Genomic DNA, 25,762 nt, shown 5'->3' on the forward strand with positions numbered 1-25,762 from the left:
TCAAACGGAACTTCTCAGAGTTTGAACCAACCAGATGAACTAATTGCTTCCTGCAAAGGCTCATGTCAATTTGCTCCTCTTTTATGTCTTATGGGAGGGGCCAATAATCTCCAAACCTTACTCCCGCATCACCTCTTTTTTCTTAATTGTTCTTGCCTTCTGGTAGCTCTGCGCATGCACGCACTGGGAACAGGCTCCCACTTTTCCTCTGCCTCACTGATGTCAGATTCCAGAGGCAGCACATAACTACCAGATGACCCTGGCTCCCTCTCTGCTTCTGACACAGAGCACTCGTCTGAGTCTTCCCCAGACTCCAGGACTGGCCCATGTTCCTCCCCAACCTCCTCACTGTCTGACTGTGTTGCCAGTTTCACAGGCTGGCAGCACACCACATCACAATTAAACCAGCCATGTTCCCAGTGTCTTTACCCCCATTTGGAACTGAACCCAGATGGACATTTCTTCCAAACACCCTTAACTACAAAAGATCAAATTATTTTTATATCCAAGGACTAATTAATTAAGCTTCCCAACCTCAGCTTTAATAGTGTTATTTTCCAAATTAATAGACAAACGCTTGCAAGTTTCTGATGTTCTTTATTTATACTGAGTGTATTCCATGATTTGATCAAGGAAGTCATGAAGGTCTCCTATGCATAGGTGAACATATTGTGATTATTTAAGACAAACAAGCTTCAAGAAAACGGATATAACTTATACACACAGAATTAAGAAAATAGAATTCTGCAATAGAAGATCTAATTCCTTTCTGAGATATATGTGTTTAATAGAAAGGCAGCGGTGGGTGGGAGGGAAGAAATATAGCTAAATCGGTTTCTTCATCAATTTAGCATTGATCAATATCCAGTCACTGTAAATCTGATTTCTTCAAACTTGAAAATCCTCATTATATATTCTTGCATAAATTAGTTTGGTATCCTTGAAACAATGTCATTCTTCCTCGCCCCATGCTCCTTTTTTAAAACTTTGGTGAAATTATAAGCAGCAGTGTTTTTGTTGTTGTTGTTGTTATAATATCCTAAAGTAGCCAGACCAATCCAGTTCAAAAAACCCCACTCAAAATGATTAAAGCAAAGTTTCCACTGTATGGAAGACTGAGAATTCACAATAGACCCTTTGCTATTAGCTTTTCATTCAAGGGTCACGAAAGTACAATTCCTCTAAGCCAGGGGTGTCAAACTTGTGGTCCATGGGCTGAATGCATCACACACTGGCCACGCCTATCCATTTTAGCGAAGGGGGAAGTCACTATGTCACATGACATGGCAATGCGAGTTTCACACCCCTGCTCTAAGCCTTACCAATTTAATCATCCCCCTTTTGGGGGAGGGGAGTTGGACATAAGGCACCATTCAGCATGGACTGTCCAGTCAGCTTCCATTTGTGGCTTAGGATGAAAAAGAAAGGACTGAGAGTATATTCACACTCCCATTGTCAGAGAACAGCTTTTCCCATAGTTTTTAATGCATGCCTAAATAAGTCACCCATGTAATCATGTAATGAAAACTCTGTGTCTATTACAACCTCTTGATTCTGTCTGGCTAGGGTACTCCCATGCTCCCCAGCCTGGTTCCCTTCCCCATCCAGAAGCTGAATGAAAAACTATGTTAAGTACAATGGATTCTTCCCACAGACATGTATCAACTGATGTCCAGACCAGATGATTAGTGTCCATGAGCCTCACCCACCCACCCAGGAGCTGACAGACCAATTCCTCCAAATGCAACTGCAGCAGAGAAGTATAGATTTTAGTCCCTTTCTAGGATGTAGTTCTGGAGCTGTTGCCTCATTCATTGGAATTTCCCTTCAATCTCTATACATTTTGATGTTGATTGTAGCTCTGAATCTAAGGTAAGCGCTCACCCAGTTTCATTTATATCTGTGTGTGCACAATCTGGCTATAGGCCCACAGGCACAGAGAGCATTGAAATGTTCTGTATTGACATCACAGGGAATTTGTAAGCCATGACCTGGTTTGCATGACTTGAGTGTGTCATACGAATTCTCCAATTTGGGCTGAATTGCAAGGCCACAGCTTAGCATGATTTGTGGTCCCAAGCACATTTTCTAAGCCCATTTAAATCAGGTTCGCTCTGGTTACTTTTAACAGGAGGATCCACTACTTCTGTTTCTGTAACTCAGCTAGAAATGTGCACAGGTTAAGGGTTTGCATACAGCCACATGCTGCCGTGGGGCTTATGAGAGTTACAGGGTATCCAGAGAGATCAGATTCCCTAATTATATTCTAGCAGGAAAAATATAGCTGGAATCTTATTTCTGTTGCAGCTGAAACTTGTTTATCTATAAGGCCAGACTTATATAGGTGGTGTTAAATTACCTTTCCCAACAGACCCAGTGAGTTGGCTAATGACAATGAATGATGAGAACGGCAACCCGAGCATGTAACACCAGTTCCATTTGCAATTTTAAACAAGCTTTATTTCTTGATCCCCCCCTATAAAACTATGAAGGTGGTTCATGTTTTTATTTGCATAGGCACATAAAAAGGATCGGGAGTGAGGTAGGGAAGGACCTTTAGGATCAAATCTTAACATTGTGATATCTGGATTGGGTTAAATTAAAGTAACCCTGTTTTGTTTCTTGGCATGGAGCGCTGCTGAGGTGTTTCTTGTTTCGTATTGGCATAACTGGAATGCCGGAGCTGAATGTTTTGCCCGGTTTTTGGAGACTTTGTAGAATTATTTTTCCATTTTTAAAAAAAAAAAAGAAAAGAAAAACCCTGCAAGAGTGGGGGAAATATAGGGACTTTCCTTTTTTAATAACATTTCAAAAAAATTTCTAGGCATCTTTTGACTGTGTATGTTCTTAGCCCTTAATTTCCTAGTACTGACAGAAGAGAATACTAACTGTGGGGTCCTTGGTCTTCTCTGAGCTTGGTTGTAATCTCATGGATGTTTCATTACCAAACTAAGTTCACATCATTATGCAAAGTAACCTAAACTATTTATGATTGCTCCCTACTTTATCCAGGATCCCCAGGATATACCCAGTGATGGGATTCAGCCAATTCACACCTATACGGGAGAACCGGTGGTTAACTTTCTAAGCAGTTTGGAGAACCGGTTGTTGGAAAAAAAATCTCCTTTTGGTTTTTTCCCACTTTACCGGGATAATCCTGTAAGGAAGGCAGAAAGGAAGCATCCTGGTATTCTTTCTAGCCTAATCTTTATTGCCCTGTTTACAGAAACTGCCTCTCCGGTTAACCCTGATTACATTGTAATAGCTAAGATGAAGCGCCGATCGACGTGAGTGATGTTGAGTTGGCCACACCTACCCAGTCACATCAACACCAAGTCCTGCCTACCTAGTTGGTCATTAGGGCAGAGAACCGGTTGTTAAATTATTTGAAACCCACCACTGGGTATATCACTCAACTTTTGACCAAGATAATTCAACGGCAGGGTCATTATTCACTATGATGGAAGCCTGTAATAATACCAGCCTATTAAAATGTTCAGGACGTACTTTCCCAATGCTGATATAAAACCAATTGGCTCACTTCTAATGTCTCTAGTCCACAAGACTAGGTCCAGTGACAATTTAAAAAAGTACAACTTAGGAATTCAGGGCTCACAGGAGCCTCTGTATTTCATTTGCACCTTCAATTCCTGATTATTAAGCATGAGCAGATGTTAAAAATGAGTGTTCCCCTTTTGCAATTAATATTCATGACACTGTTCTAAGTCAAAGAACCCAAGCATACTGTATTCACAGCCCAGCTATTTCAAATTAGTGCATAGCAGGCTTAAAAGAAGACCCCAAGTGTATACATGATGACTCTTTTTAAGAAATACAGCTATTTCTGTTTTGCCAAGAAGATCCAAATCTGGATACCTTTCGACCTTCCAATTCCTCCCACTCCCACATTTAATAAGCCACTCTAAATAAAAGTTCATCAATCCAGGCTGAAAGCCCGGGAGTTTGCTACTGTGTGTGAACCGATCATGTTTTAAAAACCCTCGTTGGAAGTTGAATAAATATAAATTGCATATATTGTGCTTTCATAAATATTTTTTCTAGAGGAGCGTTCTAAAGCAAAGTAGGGCCAAGATAGCAATGTCTTTGGGAGTTATGAGCAAGCTTCTTGTCCCAACTGGATTCAATAGCTATTCCTATACCTAAGACAAGAGAAGGTCCTTCTCTCCATCCAGCAGCAGCTTCTCGGATACCCCTGAGAAAGGCATGCTGTGGAAGGAACGTTATTCCCTAATTGAGCACCAAGAGTCTTCAGCAGGCAACCTATCTGACGCTCTGAGACATGTGCAATGGTGTCAGCATCTCTTCAAAGATGGCTCCTTTGACATTTGACCCTCTCAGGTTGGCCTCTTGTAGATCACAGCCTGACAGGTCACAGTTCTGGAACAAGAGAGGAAGTTATTAGCAGAAATCTAGATATTGGATGACTTGCCTACCAAGCAGCATGGCTATTGAAGTTGGAAGGAAAACTCCCAATGAACCCCTTGTTTTAACTCTGTGGGGCCCATCAAAAATCAGAAGATGGAGATCTCACCTCCAAATCAGTTCCTGCCAAGGTTGCTCCTCTCAAGTTGCAGTTTTTCAACTTTGCGTTCTTTAGAGTTGCAACTCGGAGATTGATGCCAGTCATCTGACTTCCTTCCATATCAACCCCTTTCAAGTTAGCACCTGTAGCCACAAAGTTCAAGCCCATTAAAAAAAGAGGTAGAATTCCATTTCACTCTCACTGGTCCCTTTATTACAAGACATAGCAAAAGATGCTGAGTTATATGTTGATTGAACCATTTGAAATATTGTACACGCACTAAATTCTATCATGTTCGTCTTTCTTTTCCAGTAAATAACAATCATAAAAATCTTAGGCAATCATTATTCATTAACAAAGGCATCCAACTTGGGGGGGTGGAGGGAGGGAGGGGCATACAAAAAAAATTGTACTTCGATGTTTTATTGATTGAGGAATGATGAAATATTTGTGTTTTAAAAGAAATAAAACTTTTGAACCAGGGGAAAAACAAAAACAAAAAAACAAAGGCATCCAACTATAAAAGGTTGCCATATTTTATATTTGTTTTATTTTATTGTCATTTATTTAGTTAATGTTGTGAGTCACCCAGAATCATTGAGAGCCAGATGACATAGAAATTTAATCAATTATTATAGTTGATCGGACAGTCAGCCTGATGTTTGGATTGGATTTGACATTTTTATTCACCTATCAAGTCCTTCCCAACAGCTGGGATAGACAGATATTGTTAGTATTATTATTGTTCGTTACACAGTCAGATGGATGCTAGGACTGGATTTAGCATTTTTGCCTGCCTATCAAATCCTTCCCAAAGACCTGGGATGCCCTGTGTGGATGTTCGATGGTGTTACAGATATCATTGCAGGATGTAAGCTGTTTTGAGTATAGCTGCCTTTTGCAATTGACTGATAGTGAATTTGTCAATGCCGATGGTGTTTAGGTTGTACTCCAGTTGGTTAGGATTGTACATGGGGTGGGTTGCTGCCGGCATTACTGCCAGTTCAGCGCACACAAAAAATTGTGCATGCATGCAAGCTTCACTCACACACACGTGCTCCATGTGTGCAAATTTGCACCTAAAAAAGTCTGCACATGCACACAATGTTAGAAAAGGAAAATTAAATTTCTGCAATAAACATTGTTCTGTGCATGTGCAGAACTGAAAATCAAGATGGCGGCACCACCGATAGAACTGGTTCAGGGGTGTGGCAGGCCGAGTTACTACCTACTTGGCCGAACTGATCCGAACTGGTAGGAACCCACCTCTGGATTGTAGTACAATTAGTACTATATTTACTTTCTTTTGCCACAGTCGTTCTATTTCTATTCGCATGTCTTTATGTTTTGTTATCTGCTTCAGTTCCTTCTCTTCTATTCTGCAGTCTCCAGGTCCTGTCTTATTATTAATTGAAGTGCAAGTGTATAAGTAATGGATGTCATAGCCCTTCAGAAATGGTTGAAGAGGCTATGAATTGCAACTGTACATGTTATGCTGCCTGTATGTTTAACCAATATTTGTGAATTGGGCTTTATTTCTTTTTTTTCTTAAAATCTACTTATCCTTGGGGGTCAAAAGTGGGACAGAGCCGCAAAAACCTAGAAGTTGTGATTGCCAAACCATGTACCATGCAACATGCTCAGTCATCATTTAACTGTTAAATATGTGTAAGCTGTGTTGGATTTCAACTAGCGTTGTTTTCCTTCTCTGCTTCCTGTTCATTTAAACTGGATCTTTTATCTACATAGCAGATGCTCTGAGTTACTTCTCCTCTGCTCTGAAGGCAACTTTTCTTCATCACGTTATCTGTTGATCTGATTAATATTTCCTTTCAGTTTTAACGACCAACCTTTAATGGTCAAAAACACACATCCAGTCATTTCCTGAATGATACTGACTGCATTACATAGAAAAAAAAGGCTCGATGGATGGAGTTTACCTTCCAAATTAGCTTTAAGGCCAGAAGGGTCTTCAAAATTGCAGCTTTTCAAGGATGCTCCCTCTGCATTTGAGCACAACATCTTTACACCTTGGAGGTTGGCATACTGCCAAAGAAAGAGGGAAAGAAAAATCTCAGATGAAAAAGAGGCCACGTTTCATCTCATCTAGAAATCTGCAGGCTACATTTGACAGATGTTGGACTGATCGTATTTGCTTAAAACACTAGGAAGAAAATTCCATAGCCTTTGTTAGCAGAATCTGCAGGTGTCAAATCACAGGGCTTTACCTAAACAGAAAGGACTTCACTTTTAACTACCCTTAAAATTTGCCTCTTGATTCATTTCATGGGTAATAATCTCTTTCATCTTTTCAAGTCCATCATACCAAATCCTGATCAAGTACAGCAGGGGCATCAAATTCGATTTCATTGAGGGTTGCATCAGGATTGTGTTTGATCTCAGGGGGCCAGGTGGACATGGTCAGGGTGGAGTCCTCTGCAGCCTCTTGCAGCTGCCAGTGAAAAGGGAGCATCCCCCCTGGCCCTGTTTTCAGCCGGGACAGTCTCCTGTAGCCCTCTGCCAGGAAAAATAGAGCACAGCTTCCCCAAGGTCCTTTTTCACCAGAAAAGGGCTGCAGGAGGCCGGGTGGCTGAAAACGGGGCCTGGGGATGCTGCTCCGTTTTTGTTGGCAGAGATACTGTGGGCCAGTCCTTCACTGTTTTCAGGGTACCCCCACAGGTCAGATGTAAGTACCCTGTGGGCCGGATCTTGCCTGCGGGCTTTGAATTTGAAATCCCTGAAGTACATTATGTTCCATCTCTTCTATTTCTTGGTATCTCTTTGCAAATAAATCCAAATTAGTAGAGAGACATGGAACATTTATAAAGCTAGAAGCTGTCACCAGATAGATAACTAAGACATTGTTCTAGTTATGCTAGATATAGCATTGTTAACACTGATGGGTAGGGCATTTGCAGTGATTGACAAGGGTCATTCCTAGTCACATCTTAAGATTTATTTCAGGCCATGCACGCTCCATAGGGCAGCTATAACTGTATTTTTCGGAGTATAAGATGCACCTTTTTCCCCTCAAAAAAGAGGCTGAAAATCTGGACGTGTCTTATACATTGAATATAGCTTCTTCTTTTTTTTGCCTTCAGAAACCTGGAGGCAAAATGGCAGTGCATAGCCTTTAGGAGGCTTTCAGAGTGCTCTTGGGGGCTGGGAAGGGCAGAAATGATCGAAAAATGGGCTGTTTTTTGCTCAATTTGCCCCCCCCCCCGCCCCAGGAGCCTCCTAAAGGCTATACATGCCATTTTGTTTGGGGGAAAAAACGAGCCGTTTTTGAGAAGTCTGCAGAGTGCAAAAACATTTTTTAAATATTTTGCCTCTTCAAAATCTTGGTGTGTCTTATACTCCGGTGCGTTTTATACTCCGAAAAATATGGTAACTACTTTACGCACACTACTATGGGACAAAGCTAACCACTCATCAGATGGAGAGGTTAATCCATTTTTGCCTAAAGTTAAGTGTGATTAATTCTTAGGCCTTATCCAAATAACACCCACATCTAGAACAGATCCGGAGAGATCAGCCCGCTCAAGATTTGCGCAGCAGAGGTTCGCATGGGCCAGGTTGCATCGGCTCAAGTTGGCCATCTTGAAGTTGATGTACCGGAGATCTAAACGGGAGAGGTCTGCTCCGCTAAAATTTAACCCCTGTATAGAGAAGAGAGCAGCGGTCAGGTTACCTAGTCCACAAAGAATCTGAGTTCAAAATGACGGTTTCAGTTCTGCCATGGGTTAGAGCAAGCTCAAAACAATGCTTCTGAAAGTGAAACTATGGGGTCACTCTTGTTATCTACATTTTGCAACCACTATGGCAAAATCCAGCTCAGAAATCCAAACTCAATTGGTTTGAAGACAAAGTGTCTAACCTAAACCAGAGGAGGAGTGCACTCAACGTTTATTTATTTGTTCAATTCCCAGTGCCACCCATCTCAGAGAATGACTCTGGGAGGCTTACACTTGGGAACATATATCACAATTAAAAATACAATTACAGATTAACAGAGTGGGAAGGGACCTTCTAGATCATCTACTCCAACCCTCCACCCAAGCAGGAGACCATTTCTACACCATTTCTGACAGATGGCAGTCCAGTCACTTCTTGAAAGCTTCCAGTGATGAAGCTGCCACAACTTCTGAAGGCAACTTCTGTTTAATGGGTTGATTGCTTTCAGTCAGAAAATTTCTCTTTATTTCTAGATTGAATCTCTCCTTGATCAGTTTCCATCCATTGTTCCTTGTCTGGCGTTCAGATGTCTTGAAAAATAGCTTGACCCCCTCCCCTCTGTGGCAGCTCCTCAATCATTGGAAGACTGCTATCATGTTTCCCTGGTCCTTCTTTTCACTAGACTAGCCATGCCCAGTTTCTGCAACTGTTTTTCATATGTTTTAGCCTCCAGTCCCCTATCTTCTTGGTTGCTCTTCTCTGCATTCTTTCTAGAGTCTCAACATCTTATAAAAACAATTTAAAACAATAAAAACATTAAAACATCCCATTCAAGATACACAAGAACATGTGATCTAGGTTCCTCTAAAGCAGGGATCCATGGACTACCACCCCAGTCCTTGGTAAGCCAGAAATCGGACCGCGCAAAGAAATGAAGCCCCATCCATGGGATGCAGGCAGCATGCAAAATCATGCCTCCCTTCGGTCTGCGGAAAAACTTATCTCCACGAAGTGGTCTCTGGTCCCCAAAAACTTGGTGGCCCCTGCTCTAAAGGATGCTTGTCCAACCTTTTGTTTCCCCTGGATTGCATTGAATGAAGTGGAATGGGGTGCATATAAAATATATAACATAGTTAATGTATATAAGCAAACATCCTTAATTTTTAATATTTTTTTATTATTTTGTGGGACCACATTACTAGCTATCCAGGGCTGCATATCAGAGGGACCTTTTCTCTTTACAAGTTGTGCAAAACAGTCCTCTGACCGAAACTTCCTAAGAGCATGAAGCAAACTCCTGGTCCCGACAAAAAACCCTTTTATTAATTGACTGTGAATTCTGCTCATTCACATCCAGCAAAGTCTTTCAAGAAGGATTTACAGTCACAGACTTTATCTGGTTTGGAGAGATGCCAGGTCGATATCTGCAAAACCTGGCAAGGGGTCTTGGAGAGTCTCGAACCAATTAAGCGAACTAATAGTCTCCTGCAAACTCCACTCCCCTTTCGCTCCTCTTTTATTTCCTCTGGGAGGAGCCATTCATCATCCATCTGTGGCCTTACAGGTGGACGATGGTCAACCCCCGTTCTTTAGCTGCTCCCTTCATCTGGCAATTCTGCACATGTGCACACTGGGAACAGGCTCCAACTGTTCATCTGGCTCACCGATGTCTGACTCTGAAGGCAGCTGATAACTGTCAGACAGCTCTGTCCCCCTCTCTGCCTCCACCACAGAGCCCTCATCAGAGCCTTCCCCAGACTCCAGGACTGGCCCATGTTCCTCCCCAACCTCCCCACTGTCTGAATTTGCTGCCAGCTCCGCTGGGCTCTGGTGGGCTACAACAGCCAGCTCCCAAAAAGATGTCCTTGGGTTTTGTTTTGTTTTTAAATTTCAGTGGCAATCATATTACCTGACAGCGTAGCTCAGACTTGGTTGAGGTTGCAAGGAGGAACCTGACAAATTCCTTTCGGGAAATCGGGGAGTGGTCTTCTGCAGGTTGGGAATTCTGTCAAGGAAGGGGAGAAGGGCTTAAGCCCAAACAATACAAGATGGAATAGCACATATTGGGTGATATACAAGCAGTGAAGGGACGTTTGGGGCATTTTCAAGAAGGTAATGATATTTACTATCCATGGAAAAGCTATTGGGAATGTTGACATTGTAGGCTTGTTCCATCTAATGCTGCCTCTTTCCTCTAAACCACATCTAGAAATCATTGGGTTTTGCTTATGTTCATCTTCTGGCTATACTGCATGGCTGAGCCCATTAATGTCTATGTCTGAAGAACAAAGCTGTATACACTGTTGGTTTGCCCAGTTACTGTGGTGCAGCAATTTGAAACTGCTCTTTATGACATACAAGAAAATTAAGTTGAAATTAAGTTAAGCCATATACAGTAGGTGTGTATCCAGTGGTGGGATTCAATTAATTTAACAACTGATTCTCTGTCCTAATGATTTCTTCCAACAGTCAGTTCACCAAACTGGTCAGAAAGATAACAACTGGTTCTCCCGAAGTGGTGCAAACTGGCTGAATCCCACCATTGTGTGCATCTCTTTGAAAATAACTAACTTGCTTGGAATCCACTCAGAATGTTGTCAATTAAATGTTACTGGCTTTTGTCCACTTTTTCATACTTTTTTTTAATTAGTCGAACAATGCTAAAAAAAATAATACCATGTGATATCAAAAAGAAAGAAAAAAATTTGAAGTGCAAAAAATATTCTTTCTCGGGAAAAAATGTCTTCAAAATATTTTTGTTTTTAAGATATAGAAAAAATTTCCATGGCACAATATTAACATAAAAACCAAAATGTAACAGAAAAACCAAAACAAAGGCAAATGATCAGAAAGGAAGGAGATACAAAAATTAGCATTACCTTAATTGCTAGTTCAAGGTGTTCAATTAGTGAGTCAATTCCAAAGAACCTCGCTTCCTCTAAGATACCTAGCGTAAGAGGAGCGATACAATACAAGCTAGCAATGGTTAGGAATAATGACAAGATTCACCACTCAACCTTCCTGCTCTCTAATGCAGGTTAGAGGTGCACAGTGATCCATGCACAGGATCAGACAGTTTCATTGGGCCAAGGTCCCTTTGCCAGGACTGGTTTCAATCATAGTTAATATTAGATATCAACCATGATTTAGCACTTAAGAGGAAACAATGGTTTGAAGATGAATTGTAAGTCACAATTCCCCAGCTTAATGCATTCATCATCATCGCTCATTTAACGACGCCATAATCCCTTGAGGGGTGGAGTCTGGGCAATTGAATGGAGCATAGTGTTTATTGGCCGAATGCCCATCCTGTTGCCAATACCGAGTTCTTTTTGGCAGATATATTCCCAGTGTGCCCAGAGAAATATCTGTCTCTACCTAGGATCGAACTGACAGCCTCCTGATTGTGAAGTGAAACCTCCACCTCCTCCAGGTCACCGCCCCACTCCCTCAGCTTCCTGCAGTATGCTGTTTTACTGCAAACCAGATCAGCAAAGCTATCTAGTCACCAGTGGTGGGTTCCGGATCCCGTTGCAACCGGTATGCTGCCATGGGGCCCGGCATACTTACCACCCGTGATGCTCTAGCTGCTTGGCGGAGCACGGCGCAGGCGCCGTATGCTCCGTGCACATGTGCAAAAGTCCTGATTGGCTGAAATACAGGTAAGGAGGGCGGGCGGGCCCTTCGGAGCACCGTACCAGAACGGTACCTGGTGCTCCCAGCAGGCATTGGAATGTCCATACTGGGACTTATTGGTCGTATCCCACGACTGCTAGTCACCTTAATTTTAAATCCCTTTTCCAGATCTGTTTGATTAAAAACTCCACAATCTCTGTTTACCCATGTGTTGATTGATTAACTCTACATTTCCTCCGAAGAGCTCAAGAGGCTGTTTACTTAATACTTGTTCCTCCAATTTTGCCCCACAAGAGCAACCCTATTAGTTTGGGCAAAGAATGAATGACCAGCCCAAATCATTCAGTGACATGAATAAGCGTAGTATATATGTACTGGTTATGGTATGGGGCTAGGACTGAAGAAACCCAAGATTGTACCAAAACGCCAAAAGCTTGCGTGAGTTTTTCACATCCTTGGTTCTATTCAGGAAGCTTGGCTTTAGTACTGTCTTGAGAACAAACTTGGTTGTAACAAAGGCAACAAAATGTTTTATACGTCTTAGTACATACCTAACAAATTAATGCCATCGTTCACAATTAGTTGTCCATGTCGCAAATAGTTTAAGATCGGTTCAAAGTACTCCGGACTTCGGTCAATCAGAAAAGCTCCGCTGTGATCTCTCTTGTTTCCCCAAGCATCTGTTGCAGATGGACACATTTCTTTAAAAAAATGCTTTCCTTAACCTGTCCTGAGATAAGACTTTCTCCTCACCCTTCCCGTCTCACTTCCTTCTCACCTTCCCCATCTCCATCTGTCCCCAGCAACTAAAATGGATGATCTGCAGTCACATTTAGAAATTACACTTAGACTGGTTGCCATCACAAATTTAGAATGGGGACATAGTAAATAAGGAGGAAATGACATCCTCTAAACTGGAAATACATGTTCTGTTGGCTTGCTGGTGATTTTACTATATTTACCTTCTAAAAGCAGGCAGGAGCAGGATAATGAGATGATAAGTCGTGGTTTTAAGAAGTGAACTTTTTACTCCTCCAATTCCATGCAAGGGGACATTTTTGGCCCCAGCCTCAACAGGTACTCTGGAGGCTGCAGAAAGGGTTCTAAGGCACTATTTAGAATCTTTTCTGCTTTATAAGTATCTCCACATGGGTGGACTTCAATTTTTAGAATTCCCCACTGAGCGTGGAGATTGCTAAGAATTCAGGGAACTGAAGCCCATTTATGTGGAGGGCCACCTGATAGAGAAATGTTGGGAAATCTAAAATATAGTTGAATTACATTACATTTGAATTACATTTCACTGTATGAGGAAGGAAAGAGCACCAAATCTGTTTACATGTGGTATGTAAAGATATTAGTAACTATGTTCTTCTTTTGTGGCACTTCTGTAGCCCATGGCCAACAAACTAGCCTGAAAATCATTCCTGACTTACTGTATTTTTGGGAGTATAAGACACACCGGAGTATAAGACACACCAAAGTTTTGAAGAGGCAAATTTTTTAAAAAGTAGGTAGGTAGATAGAGGGATAGGGAGGGAGAGATAGAGAAATACAGTAGGTAAGTAGGAAGAGAGAGTAGTTAGGTAGGTAGATAAAGGGATAGAGAGAGAAATAGAGAAATACAGTAGGTAGGTAGGAAGAGAGAGAGACTGTGTAGGTAGGTAGGTAGAGGGATAGAGAGAAATAGAGAAATAGATAGATAGGTGTTTCTGCTGGCACAGCACTTGATCAATGTAATTCTCATCAATCAGTTAAAGAGCTTTCCAAAAGGGAAAAAAAAAGTTTTTGCACTCTGCAAACTTCCCAAAAAAGGCCCGTTTTTCAAGAAAACAGGCCCGTTTTTTTCTCCCAAAAAAAGGCATGAATAGCCTTGGGGGGGGGGGGGGAGGCTTGCACAGTGCTCCCGCGGGGAGGGGGGAGACGGAAAAAAAAAACCAGCCCATTTTTCGAGAAAATGGGTCCGTTTTTCGTCAAATAAAATTGCATGCATAGCTTTATGGAGGCTTATAGAGTGCTGCGGGGGGGGGGGGGGGCAGGGGCAAAAAACGCCCCGTTTTTTACTCATTTCTGCCCTCCCCAGCCCCCAGGAGCTCTCTGAAAGCCTCCATAAGGCTATGCATGGCCATTTGGGTGAAGGGGGTGGAGTTTCAGGAGGCAAAAAATGCTGTATTCAGTGTATAAGACGCATCCAGATTTTCAGCCTCTTTTTTGAGGGAAAAAAGGTGAGTCTTATACTCCGAGAAATATGGTAAATGAACTGCTAAACTGTTCCTTTGTTCAAAGTGCACCTGTGGACATCTCCTCAAGAAGAACCAGCTCAGGGGTCTTCAACCTTAAACACTCAAAGAGGCATTTCGACCCGTCTCCCACAGAAAAGAAAACACCGGGAACCACAAACCCCTTTTGACATCTATAATAAGATAGCCCTGCATATGTTATTTTTTTTACTTTTATGCTATGTATAAAAAAAGCCTTTATTTATTTATGAAATCAATGAGAACAAATTTTTATTTCTGAATTCAACAGAAACATTTTGAACTCCGAAAAAAAAAAAGATGTGTCGGAAACCTGGGTGGGTAACACACATTGGCAGCTGTGACGCATATTTTGAGTGACAGGGTGCCGTAGCAGAGGGATGAAAGAGCCACATGTGGCTCCAGAGCCGCAAGTTGCCAACCACTGAGCTAGGTAGACAATGTTGTAAGCCCAAACCCTCATCCTTGTCTATAGACACAAATCTAAAGGGTGCCACTGGGGTTTGTGTAGTTTCCTCAGAATCATCTACATCAAGCCTTACTTTGCAACAAAGAAGTGTTTACATGACATGGATTTGCAAAATGGGCACTGGATAGAGCTTTCGAATATGTATCTCAAGTCATACCAACCTTTATCTTTAAACATGTGAGCCAGCATGCTCTCAGGTTCTTTACTAACCAAAGTGCTCCTACGAAAGAAATGTAGAGAAATTAATGAATCAATTGGCCACCTTGGCATCTGGAGTAGCATGGGGATTAAAAAAATATATACATCTGGCTTATTTATTATTTATTTCTATTTTATGTTTATTAATTTTCTTTTTATGTCCACAGAAAGAAGTGACAATAAAGATTATCTTATCTTTATCAGCAAGTTAGGTCCCAATATTGACTTAAATAATGGGAAATGTGGTTCAACACCAGATTGAGAAATGTTGGTTGAGCCTTTAGAGAGAGCCAAGGCAATGTCAGATTAAACTAGCAATTTAAAATCATGGATGTTTGAAAAATCATTTGGTCTGGGTTGTATATAATAATAATAACTAACAACTGCCTTCATATATAACCTCACAGTTTAGCATGAAGCTTGAATCCAACCACTGAATCCAAAAGTTGTCAACAGCTTTATTAATAGCCAATGCATTTAACCCTTTTATCTTATCTTAGTTTATTGATTAACCCTTGGGCCATATCAAAGTGCAGAGTTCCAGACACAAATTTTTACTAAAATCTGATAAAAACAGTTTAAAATGGAATTGGATAAAATACAATCTAAAATGAAATTGGCATAAAATACAATAATTTAATATATAAATAAAAGATGATAAAATTATATTTTGGTATCACCCCTACAATTTACCCCACATAATGCCGAACTCAACCGAACATTTAACCCTTAGCAATATTATCTTTCCAATGATGAACTTCCCAATAAGGAAACAGACTCATACCGGGTAGTTGTGAAGTACCGTCCTCCTACATTGAGTGTTATCCAGTCTGAATGAGATCCTGTTAATGTTTCTAGAGTGTTGATGTCATTCTGGGGATCTATGAACATGGAAAGCATATCAATATACAGTAACAACTTTAGACTTCCTATTCGTCAGGAGGAAAACAACTTGGTGTACTTACCAATGAAGGGTTCATCTTCACATACAAAAAGAACGTCATCATCTCTATAGATTGAAAGAAATGAGAAAGAAAACCAGGGATTCAGAATAAGAATAAGTATATCAGACTTGCTCTGAAATGCAGCGTTTAAGCAATAAAAGTTTTAAAAAATGTGAAATCACCAAGACTGTTTTTTCCCCCCGCCTTTTCAAAAGAGGAAATGAGCACCAATATCTAAAACCATCCCTTTTCAGAGTTTGATTTTTGTTTTCCTACATTCCACTGCTTCAGTGTCAGGAAAATAAAAATGCATTGATAAATCAACAAACTCTCCATGCTCTAAATTCAATTGCTTTTGCAGATGGTTTTGATCCAAATTCCTTAAGTGCAATGACATTCATGTTTGGAAAAGTGGGAGAGTTAAGAGTCAAGCTAGAGAGTTACAGTAATATTTATGCAAAGATGCTCTGGTAATGAGGCTTTGTTTACAGCGTACTTCCCAACAAATTCAATAAGCATAGGACTCATGGAACAAATAAACCCTTTTACTAGAAATTATTTGTTAAAAGACAATCTATAGGATGGGATAGCAATTCTCTGGCCAAGAGAGATGGAATGCAAACCTATTTGTAACCATTACACAATGGAATCCACATGCAATCCTGTCCCAGTTGAGAAGCTATATAAATCATATAATTTGACTCCGAAGCTCAGACTTTTCCTTCCTCTGCTTTTTCATTTATTGTAATCAGAGTGTGCAACAAGGATAAATGCTTGATGCCCTCCAGATGCTTTGGACTACAGCTCTCACCATGTCCAACCAGCATGAAAATTATATTCTGGACATCTGGAAGACATCAGGTTGCCTACACTTAGTTCACAATAGTTTTGAATTCTTCACTGACTTGTTAGCTAATTGTCAGATCCCTAAAAGTGATATTGCCATTCAATTGGGAGGAGGGGGAGCCTCAGAGTTAAATCATTAGCTACATCTGAAACAACTGAGTTTTACAACTTCACAATTGGTTTCCTGTCACCGGGAGACTGAAGGTCCCAACATCTTTGGAGGGATGTTTATGGTAGCCATGTGGGATATATGACTTTGATGTCTAACTAGAGATAGCCATGGGAACATGTGCTTTATTGACTCCCAGGGCAGAAGAGTTAAGGAAGCATCTTCACACTTGTGTATTGGTCAGAATCTGCATTCGGACAAAGGGGAGGGGTCATTATCAGCTTAATCCCATTTGCATGGCCTAAAGATTTTCAGATGCTGCTTTGCTTCTAATAGTTTCCATCCTGCTTGATTTAAAAGTTCCTTTTGAAATAATCCATTTCAAGAGTCTTTACTTTCTCAAGTTAGGAGAGGAGCCATTACACTAATCTTGGGTCATTTCCAAATCAGAATCAAATCATGGCTTGAATGGGGCTGGGATTATGGTTTAAAGAGTGGGCTTTTCAGATGTCAGAATAGACCCATGCTTTATACTAAGCCACCATTATGGATTATTTAGATTTGGCCTTGGGCATGGCATTCAATTAAGCCAGGACAACTGCATTATATTGCTGAATATTGTGTGAAATGGGACACCGTGATGTGCTCAACAAACTGTTATTTAAACTGGGGTAGCCAACATTTTGGTTGCTAAAGGCAATACTTAGCATTTTTCAAGATGGAGGTCTGCAAAGTAGCCATATCACATAAGCAAGAAGGGATAGGGGGGAAGAGTGGAAATGGAAGAATACAGAACCTCCAGTTATGTAACATACACAACTTCTGAAGGCAGGTTGTTCCATTGGTTAATTCTGATTGCCAGGAAATTTATCCTTGGTTCTAGGTTGGAACTCCCCTTTGATAGTCTTCCATCTGTTACAGAAGAAGATGGAGCTACAATATATTCTCTATAAAATAATCCCTGTTGATAGGAGTGGTGTGGCATATCTCCACCTAGAGGTGGAGCTCTCACCTCACAATCAGAAGGCTATGAGTTCGATCCTAGGTAGAGACAGATATTTCTCTCTCTGGGCACGATGAGAATATATCTGCTGAGTATAACTCCGCATTGGCAACAGGAAGGGCATCTGGCCAGTAAACACTCTGGCCAGAAAATAATCCCTGTTGATGGCTTTGTAGAAAAGAGGTTCCTGGCCATTTCATTATCAATACATTGTACTCTATTGTAGTACAATAAGTATGGTATTCCTGAATTAGCTTTTATGCCATCTTCCAAGCAGTTCTCGTGCCTGTTAGGCTTATTCAAAAGGGCTCTAATGAACACATTTCCAATACAGGGTAATCTTACCTAATTAAGGCAATGTCATCAATAAGTCCACCTCTTCCATTGTAGACACTGGTTGCTTTTATTCCAAGCTTATTACTTGCGACAGAAAGCAAATCAGACAGTGTTCCATAAACAGCCACAACCTACGAGAGAAAGTTAAGTCTTTTAATTCAGGACACACAGTTAGCTACTCCAGATTTTTCATCCAGTTATATTTTATACTAGTATGCAAATCCATGCGCTGTGCAGCGCTCTTGATCACCTTCAGAGTCAGCCGGAGATAAATTGCACAACCTCCCCCCCCCTCCCCAAGAAGTAGATCAGCCTTAGAAAATCTGTTCTTCTTTCTCATTCCCAGTTTCCACAATGTCGATTGCAACAAGGAAATAGTTTCATCTACACTTGAGATCTGCTATGTTTAAGGCATTTTAGAGAACAGTCATGCTACCAACTCCTTTTCCATTAAATGAAGTCCATTTCTAGATTCCTATTGGATCCAAACAGCGTCACGGCATTATCCTGCAGAATTAAGGGCCCGAGTTTGTGCCACCACAATGTGGTTTATTTATTTCAGTTTTCAGTAATAAGCCACAATTGATTGGCTTTGTGTAAACCATCTTAGTCCTTGTTTAGTGTCTACAATTGGAACTGGCAACTTGGTTGGCAAAGCAGTAACAAAGTGAAATGCAACTCTGCTTATGATCTTATTTCAGCTTTCCCAGATCTGCCCAGGTGGTAAATGCGAGGATTGTTCATAAAGTTACTTTTTCATCACTAATATAACTCCAAACGGTCACTAAATGGGGCAGTCACTAAATGAGGCAGTCACTAAACAAGGACTGCCTATATTTCAATGTGGTTTGTTTGGTTTTGACACAGCATCAGCTGCAAACTGAGTAATTTATCTTTTTTATGTAAATGTGCATAGAGCTATACCTTAAAAACAGAATCTCAGCAACGGCGGAAATGTAACTCTGTGTGTGTCTGTGTGTGTGTGTGTACATACATACATATGATTGTAGCAATGGTAGGATTCAAAATATTTTACTACTGGTTCTTTGGGCATGGCTTGGTGGATGTGGCAAGGGAAGGATACTGCAAAATCCCCATTTCCACCTGATCAGCTGGGACTCAGGAGGCAGAGAATAGATGGGGGCGAGGCCAGCCAGAGGTGGCATTTACCGGTTTTCTGAACTACTCAAAATTTCCGCTACCGGTTCTCCAGAACTGGTCAGAACCTGCTGAATACCATCTCTGGATTGTACATATTGAGTAGACTATTGTACATTTTAAATACATTGTGCAGCTGATAAAGGTAACCAGTGGAAATATTTCCAAATTGGGAACATTCGTCTGAGTTACAACTGATGTCAGAACAATCCCGTTATTAATTGAAGGAAGCTGGGTCAACCAAGCAATCAGAAGGTAAAATGATTTCAAAACTGTTAATAGGCCACATCAATATTAGATGGTGATAGATTTAATCACCTCATGTAGAATTATCCAGCTTTTTCACTGGAGATAATTTTCTCCCTCTTTTTTTCTTAAACGTTTATGTCTTTCAATATTTATGTTTATAACTTCAGTGTCTGCTGGAATGCAACAAAGTCTACGGCGGCAGATGGAGGAGAGCTCCTGTTTTATTTTGTGTCTCTCTCAACCACAGATGGGAAACCACATCCTGCGCTTGTCATTTGTTTTCCATTCCCAACAAGGTAAAGCACAGATTCGTATGTCAAAGGCCATCATTTTAAAACGCCAGTCACTTCATAAACCCAGAGCAACGGGGTTCCACAGGTGCTGGCTGATCTGATGCACGAATTTTTTTTAAAAAAATAATAATAATATCCCCAGTCATCCGCTGTTTATAATCCAGAGTTTCCATACCTGTTCCCAATCACAGCCCTGCCACCTGTTGTTAGAGTGAGCAGAAACAGCAGTAAGAAAAACTTTTGATCGGTCAAAACGTCATCCCACCATTTCCTAGCCAGCCCTCCAGAGTCCACACTCCATCAAAATGAGCAAACGTCAACCAAGAAGAATATCTGGGAAATTTCAAGTGGCAAAGTTCTCCAGAAGTTCCTTGTCTGTCCTAAAAATCGATCAGGGCTCAGGCTGTGCATTATCTCAATGACAAACAGGACGCTGTTTCTCTTTAGCTGGTGTAAAGCATATCTGAATTGAAATATTTCTTGAGGAAAGCTACAAATAACCTAACCCCCTCATTCCCAAAGCTTATTTTTTAAAAAATATATATTTTATGGAATGAACCTTACTGCTATTTTTTTAAAATGATGGAAGTCTTGTATTTTAAGACATTACAATTTAATATGTTTTCACACAACTACCTAATTCACATGAGACACTAAATATGTGATTGGTCACCACACTATAAAAAAAGATGTTGAGACTCTATAAAAAGTGCAGAGAAGAGCAACCAAGATGATTAGGGGACTGGAGACTAAAACATATGAAGAACAGTTGCAAGAACTGGGCATGGCTAGTCTAGTGAAGAGAAGGACCAGGGGAGGACCAGGAGCTGACACAGAGAGGAGGGGGTCAAGCTATTTTCCAAGGCACCCAAAGGCCAGACATTGAATAATGGATGGAAACTGATAATGGAGAGATTCAACCTAGAAATAAGGAGAATTTTCTGCCAGTGAGAACAATCAACAATGGAACAGAAGCTGCCATAAGAAGTTGTGGGAGCTTCATCACTGGAGGCTTTCAAGAAGATATGGGACTGCCAATTGTCAGAAATGGTGTAGGATCTCCTGCTTCGGGGGGGGGGGGGTTTGGACTAAATTATGTATAAGGTCCTTTCCAACTCTGTTAATCTGTTAATTTATTACATTGTGAATCATAAGAGAGTGAATGGGGGGAATGAAATTTAGATAATGGACAGCTGTTTCCAAATAATTAGTCCTTAATGCACAAAATCAGAAAAAAAATGTGTGGGAAAGAATCCTGTAACAACAAAGCATTGGAAATAACAAAGACAAATGCTGTTTTGCGTTTAGATCTTAACCCTCCATACAATATTGGTTTTCTCATTCCTGCTGGTTGAGTTATTATTAGATTATGACAGCAAAAAAGTAAATCTTATGGGGTACTTATACTCCAGTAACAACTCAAGAGTTCCTAGGACAGATTCTTGTACACCAGGAGTCGACAATCTGCGGCTCTGGAGCTGCATGTGGCTCTTTCCTCCTTTTGCTGCGGCTCCCTGTCGCTGGTCGGCTCCACAATTGATAGGGCTTTCGGTTAGGACAGGTAGAGGAAAAAGGATGCCATGCTAGGAGGAAACTCTATGGTGGGGGAACTGGACTTCCGTTGGCTGCAGAATTGAATAGGGGGCTTCCAGTTAGGACCTTTGTGGCTCTTTGAGTGTTTAAGGTTGCTGACCCCTGTTGTATATTGTACTGACCTGTAATAGGGTTTGTTTGGTTACATACTGGCATATTATCTCAATCATTATGACTTGTTAATCAGGGAGTTATGATTTAGCATTTTGGGGAAATCCAACCATGTATTGCCCAATAAGCTGAAGCCCAAAGAATACCACTATTTGGCACAGTAAGAATGAAAAGCTTAGGGATTAAGATGACAACAATTTGTTGGGACTGAAGGCAAATGGGTATGTCCCAGGATTCATATTGCAGAATCCAATCTAGTTTGGTCACCAAGACCAGAGGTTTAGTTTTCTGAGCTTTCAGACTTGCTGAAGCCCATCTTCAGGGAATTTCTCACTAACAGAGTGTGTGATGTTCTGTGTGTGATATTTGTATGGTGCCTGGCCTGGGGTTGTGTGGCTTTTTAGCTGATGATGGGGTATTGATGGCTGACTTTTAAACTGGTGGCTGTTATTTCCTTGTGTACAAGGAAACAATTGGTATTGGTATTGGTATTTTATTATTTGTATGCCGCCCTTCTCCGGGAGGACTCAGGGCGGCGAACAATTCAAAGGGGGAAAAAAGGGGGGAACATAAAAGACAAAATACAAATAATAAAAGTGGGCAACAGTCGCACAACCATACATGTCGAGAGGGGAGGGAACTCATCACCCACAGGCCTGCCGACAAAGCCAAGTTTTGACGGCTTTTCGGAAGGCCTGGAGAGAGGTGAGGGTCCGAATCCCTGCGGGGAGTTCATTCCAGAAGGCCGGAGCTGCCACAGAGAAGGCCCTCCCCTGGGTAATAGCCAGGTGGCATTGGCTGGTAGATGGCATCCGGAGGAGGCCAACCCTGTGAGATCTAATGGGTCTGTGGGAGGTAATTGGCAGCAGGCGGTCTCTCAAGTACCCAGATCGCCAACAAACAACAGCAAAACCAACAACTAAAAAAACCCACACACAACCAGGCATTATATAAATACCACACAAAGAATAGCCCAAAACACACACTTTGCTAGAGAGAAATTTCCTGAGGATGGGCTCTAGCATTGAAAGCTCAGAAGACTAAACCTCTGGTCCCGGTGACCGACTCAAATCAGATCCTACAAATCCTGAACCAGCCACAGCATTAATACATAACACCAACCATAGAATTGTAAAAGGAAGATACTGCAGGCAAGCAAACAGTTGATTGAATAAGTTTGCCAGACTAATTCAAGTATGACTAAAGATCATAACTCAGTTCACACATCCTGCTAAGCCAAAATCTAACCACAACATCCTGTGATGTGAGAACCCAACCATACTCTCAAGGAATCTGGTAAGAGAGTTTGCTGATAGAATAATGCTACAACATATTCCATGTATGCCCAAGCTATACATTGGTAAATGAATACAACTATTGCAAAATGATGTAGCTATTTTGGAAAAAGAAAAAAAAATCTATCTTGATATATGCTAGACTTTTGGAATTTTTTTCTGCACTGGGAAGATGAGGCAAAGCATCACAATATTGTTTGAATATGGAACTGCGTTTTTCTCCTTAAAAACAGTGTGCGGGAGAAGAAAAACTATTTTGGGAGGAAGCCTAACTCCATTTTATCAAAATAAACCTACACAGGTTATTTGTACAGCTGGGTGCTGACACAGACCTTTTAAAGACTAAATCCTGAGAAAACAGCATGTCTCCAAACAGATTTATAAGTGTACGGCATTCATTAATTTATGCCTGTTCCTTGGTCCAGGAAAAAGTGATGCAAAGCTTGCATTTTCATTAGTGTGAAAAGGACTTTTTACTGGCACACAACCAGCCAAGTCACTGGCTAATTTCGCACATAGTTCTAAGACATAATAGGTTAATCTGGAATTTGCTGTTAGGAAATTGTCCTAAATAAATGAACCTTAGACCAATTTGTCCCTCATCCTACTGCAATTTCTCCTGCTCCCTTCTCCTAAACCATGACCCTGTATTAATTAAACCTATGATAATACAATGCAGTCTTTATAACCCTGTACTGTATATTTAATCCAGCAGCGTTTAGGGAATGAGGGTAGGCAAACAAGGGAAGGAAGAAAAGCCAGCTGCATGAGGGCTCAACTCTGGCTAAGGGTACAAAATATTCCTAACTAGGAAAACTAAAAAATGTAGTGGCTGTATCTGCACAATACATTACGCTTAAGCTAGGATTTCTGTGGCTCTGTGATTTGCATGCACCAGTCCATTTAATTTATGCATTGTGAAAATGCAGAAAAAAATCAATGACAGGTTAAGAGTGTTGTGTGAATGCAAACTTTATTCCTTTTTCAATAATTGGTATTAAATTACTGAGTACCCACTAGGTAGAAGGGCAAAATTTAAATTAAATTGTTAACAATCAGCACCTTTGGGGGAAGAAAGAAGTTTTAATCAAAAAGTTGACACTATTGTACATCACAGTTCTGATGATTTGCATTTTTATCAAAGCTATCATTTATTTTGTGGATTTCATGTAACATGATGTTCTACAGCACTCTGCATCAAAAATGCTTTAAGTACTTATTTCTAATCTGAAGGTCATCGCTGGAATGCAATCACCAGAAAAGGAATAGGATAAGTACTCATTACTTTATTGTGGGCTAAACATCAAATTGCAATGAAACCTACTAAGAAGACTATACATAGCTGATCTGAAAAGGTGAGGACAGGAATTAGGTGGCTGTTCTTTCCTTTTGGTGTGCTTTCAGATTTTTGCAGGTCAGATACGCTAGCCAATATACAGCCAATGCCTCTATTTTCACATTCTCACATCCTCCAGATCTGTCAAACAACACATTTCATCACTCTTCATAGGAGTGAAACCAGGAATGGGAGTGCCAAGTCCTGCCAAATTAGGTGGTTGCCCTTAGCTGATTAATCCCAAATTCCAAACAGGATGAGAGCTGGTAAAATCTTTTTGGGGTGGGGGGAATAGGAGACCACAAGGAAATCCTAAGGATGTAGCCAAGATCAAAAAGTTTAAAAAACAAAGGCAGTCACCTCCACCACCCCCCCCCCCCAAAAAAAAAACCCTATGTAGATTTCTCTTCTGCAAAGAGAGACTTCCTCGTCCCTTTTCTGGGAAGGTGGCCAGCTCAGAGAAGGGTGGGGTGAAATTCCAGGCAACCCTGGAGGAAGTAGCTCAAAAATTCTGGGGGAGAAGAATTCCATAGAAAGCTAAAAGTAGACATTGGTGGGTTGCAATCCTTTTTATATCAGCTTGAATGCTGGAAAGGACTATTCCAAGAGTGTCCACACCCTTGGCAACTTTAAGATTGGGTAAAGGTTCCCCTTGCACGTATGTGTTAGTCGTTCCCCACTCTAGGGGGCGGTGCTCATCTCCGTTTCAAAGCCAAAGAGCCAGTGCTGTCTGAAGACGTCTCCGTGGTCATATGGCTGGCATGAGTCAATGCCATAGGCGCACGGAACGCTGTTACCTTCCCACCAAAGGTGGTTCCTATTTTTCTACTTGCATTTTTACATGCTTTCGAACTGCTAGATTGGCAGAAACTGGGACAAATAGGGAGCTCACTCCTTTACGCAGCCTTAGGGATTCGAACTGCCAACCTTTCTGATGACAAGCTTATGCATTAGTCATGAGTCCCATAACTTCAAGATTAGTGGACTTCAACTCCCAGAATTCCCCAGCCAGCCATGGCTGGCTGGGGAATTCTGGGAATTGAAGTCCACAAGTCTTCAAGTTGCCCTCTAAGCACTTCTCATCAAATCCAATGGGAATTGCTTCCATGGGAGCTACCCCAGGATTCTCTGGGGGGAGAGAACAAGACTTCCATCTGCAGCTCCATCAGCTTCCCTGCTCGGCTGTTTCCCCTCTTGGAGACTGCAGAGATCTCGTAGTGTCCCCGATGCACCCAGGATCAAAGAGGGAGGGCCAGTCACTCCCGTTGTAAAAAGCCACGCCGGGGCTTCTTTTCCCCCGCTGCCCCAACCGAGAGGAATCGGCCGGCTTACCTTCCCATTTCTGGGGCTGCCATTAACAAACAGGGTGACTCTCTTCATGTCCTCCCTCTGGAGTTGCTGTACCAGCCTGGCTACAAACCCGGAAGAGTGGCTTCCTTAACCAACAGGCCCACCCACCAATCCGCCCCCGGCTCGTTTTCTCCTCTGCCCAATCGGATTCGAAGGAAACGAAGTGGGCGGGACTTCTAGGCTGGGAAGGCGTCCGTCCGTGCGATTTGCTTTTCAAGAAGCAGAAAGGGCGGGGCTTACGGAGAAGGGCGGGGCAGACTCTCGTCTTTTTACTCCTCCTCTCCGAAAAGCGAGCCTCGCTCCTCATTGGCCAAGCTGGTATCACGTGATTCCTCCAACCGTTCTTTGATCGTTCTGAAC

The 25,762-nt window shown here is 41.4% G+C and overlaps 1 protein-coding gene across 1 annotated transcript; it reads right to left on the minus strand.

The window, feature by feature from the left end:
• Nucleotides 1–3,251: 3,251 nt before the first annotated feature.
• Nucleotides 3,252–25,473, minus strand: KCTD9 (potassium channel tetramerization domain containing 9). The gene is made up of 12 exons (XM_032229971.1): nt 25,385–25,473; nt 18,027–18,148; nt 15,745–15,788; nt 15,564–15,660; nt 14,743–14,801; nt 12,406–12,534; nt 11,098–11,165; nt 10,128–10,223; nt 8,053–8,202; nt 6,484–6,589; nt 4,553–4,686; nt 3,252–4,398 (listed from the first exon to the last, which is right to left on the minus strand). Exons 1-12 carry the CDS (start codon nt 25,430–25,432, stop codon nt 4,282–4,284), a joined length of 1,170 nt encoding a protein of 389 aa, XP_032085862.1. The 5' UTR covers nt 25,433–25,473; the 3' UTR covers nt 3,252–4,281.
• Between the last annotated feature and the right edge of the window lie 289 nt (nt 25,474–25,762).

Source organism: Thamnophis elegans, chromosome 13 (genome assembly GCF_009769535.1).
Source record: "Thamnophis elegans isolate rThaEle1 chromosome 13, rThaEle1.pri, whole genome shotgun sequence".
Taxonomy (NCBI): domain Eukaryota; kingdom Metazoa; phylum Chordata; class Lepidosauria; order Squamata; family Colubridae; genus Thamnophis; species Thamnophis elegans.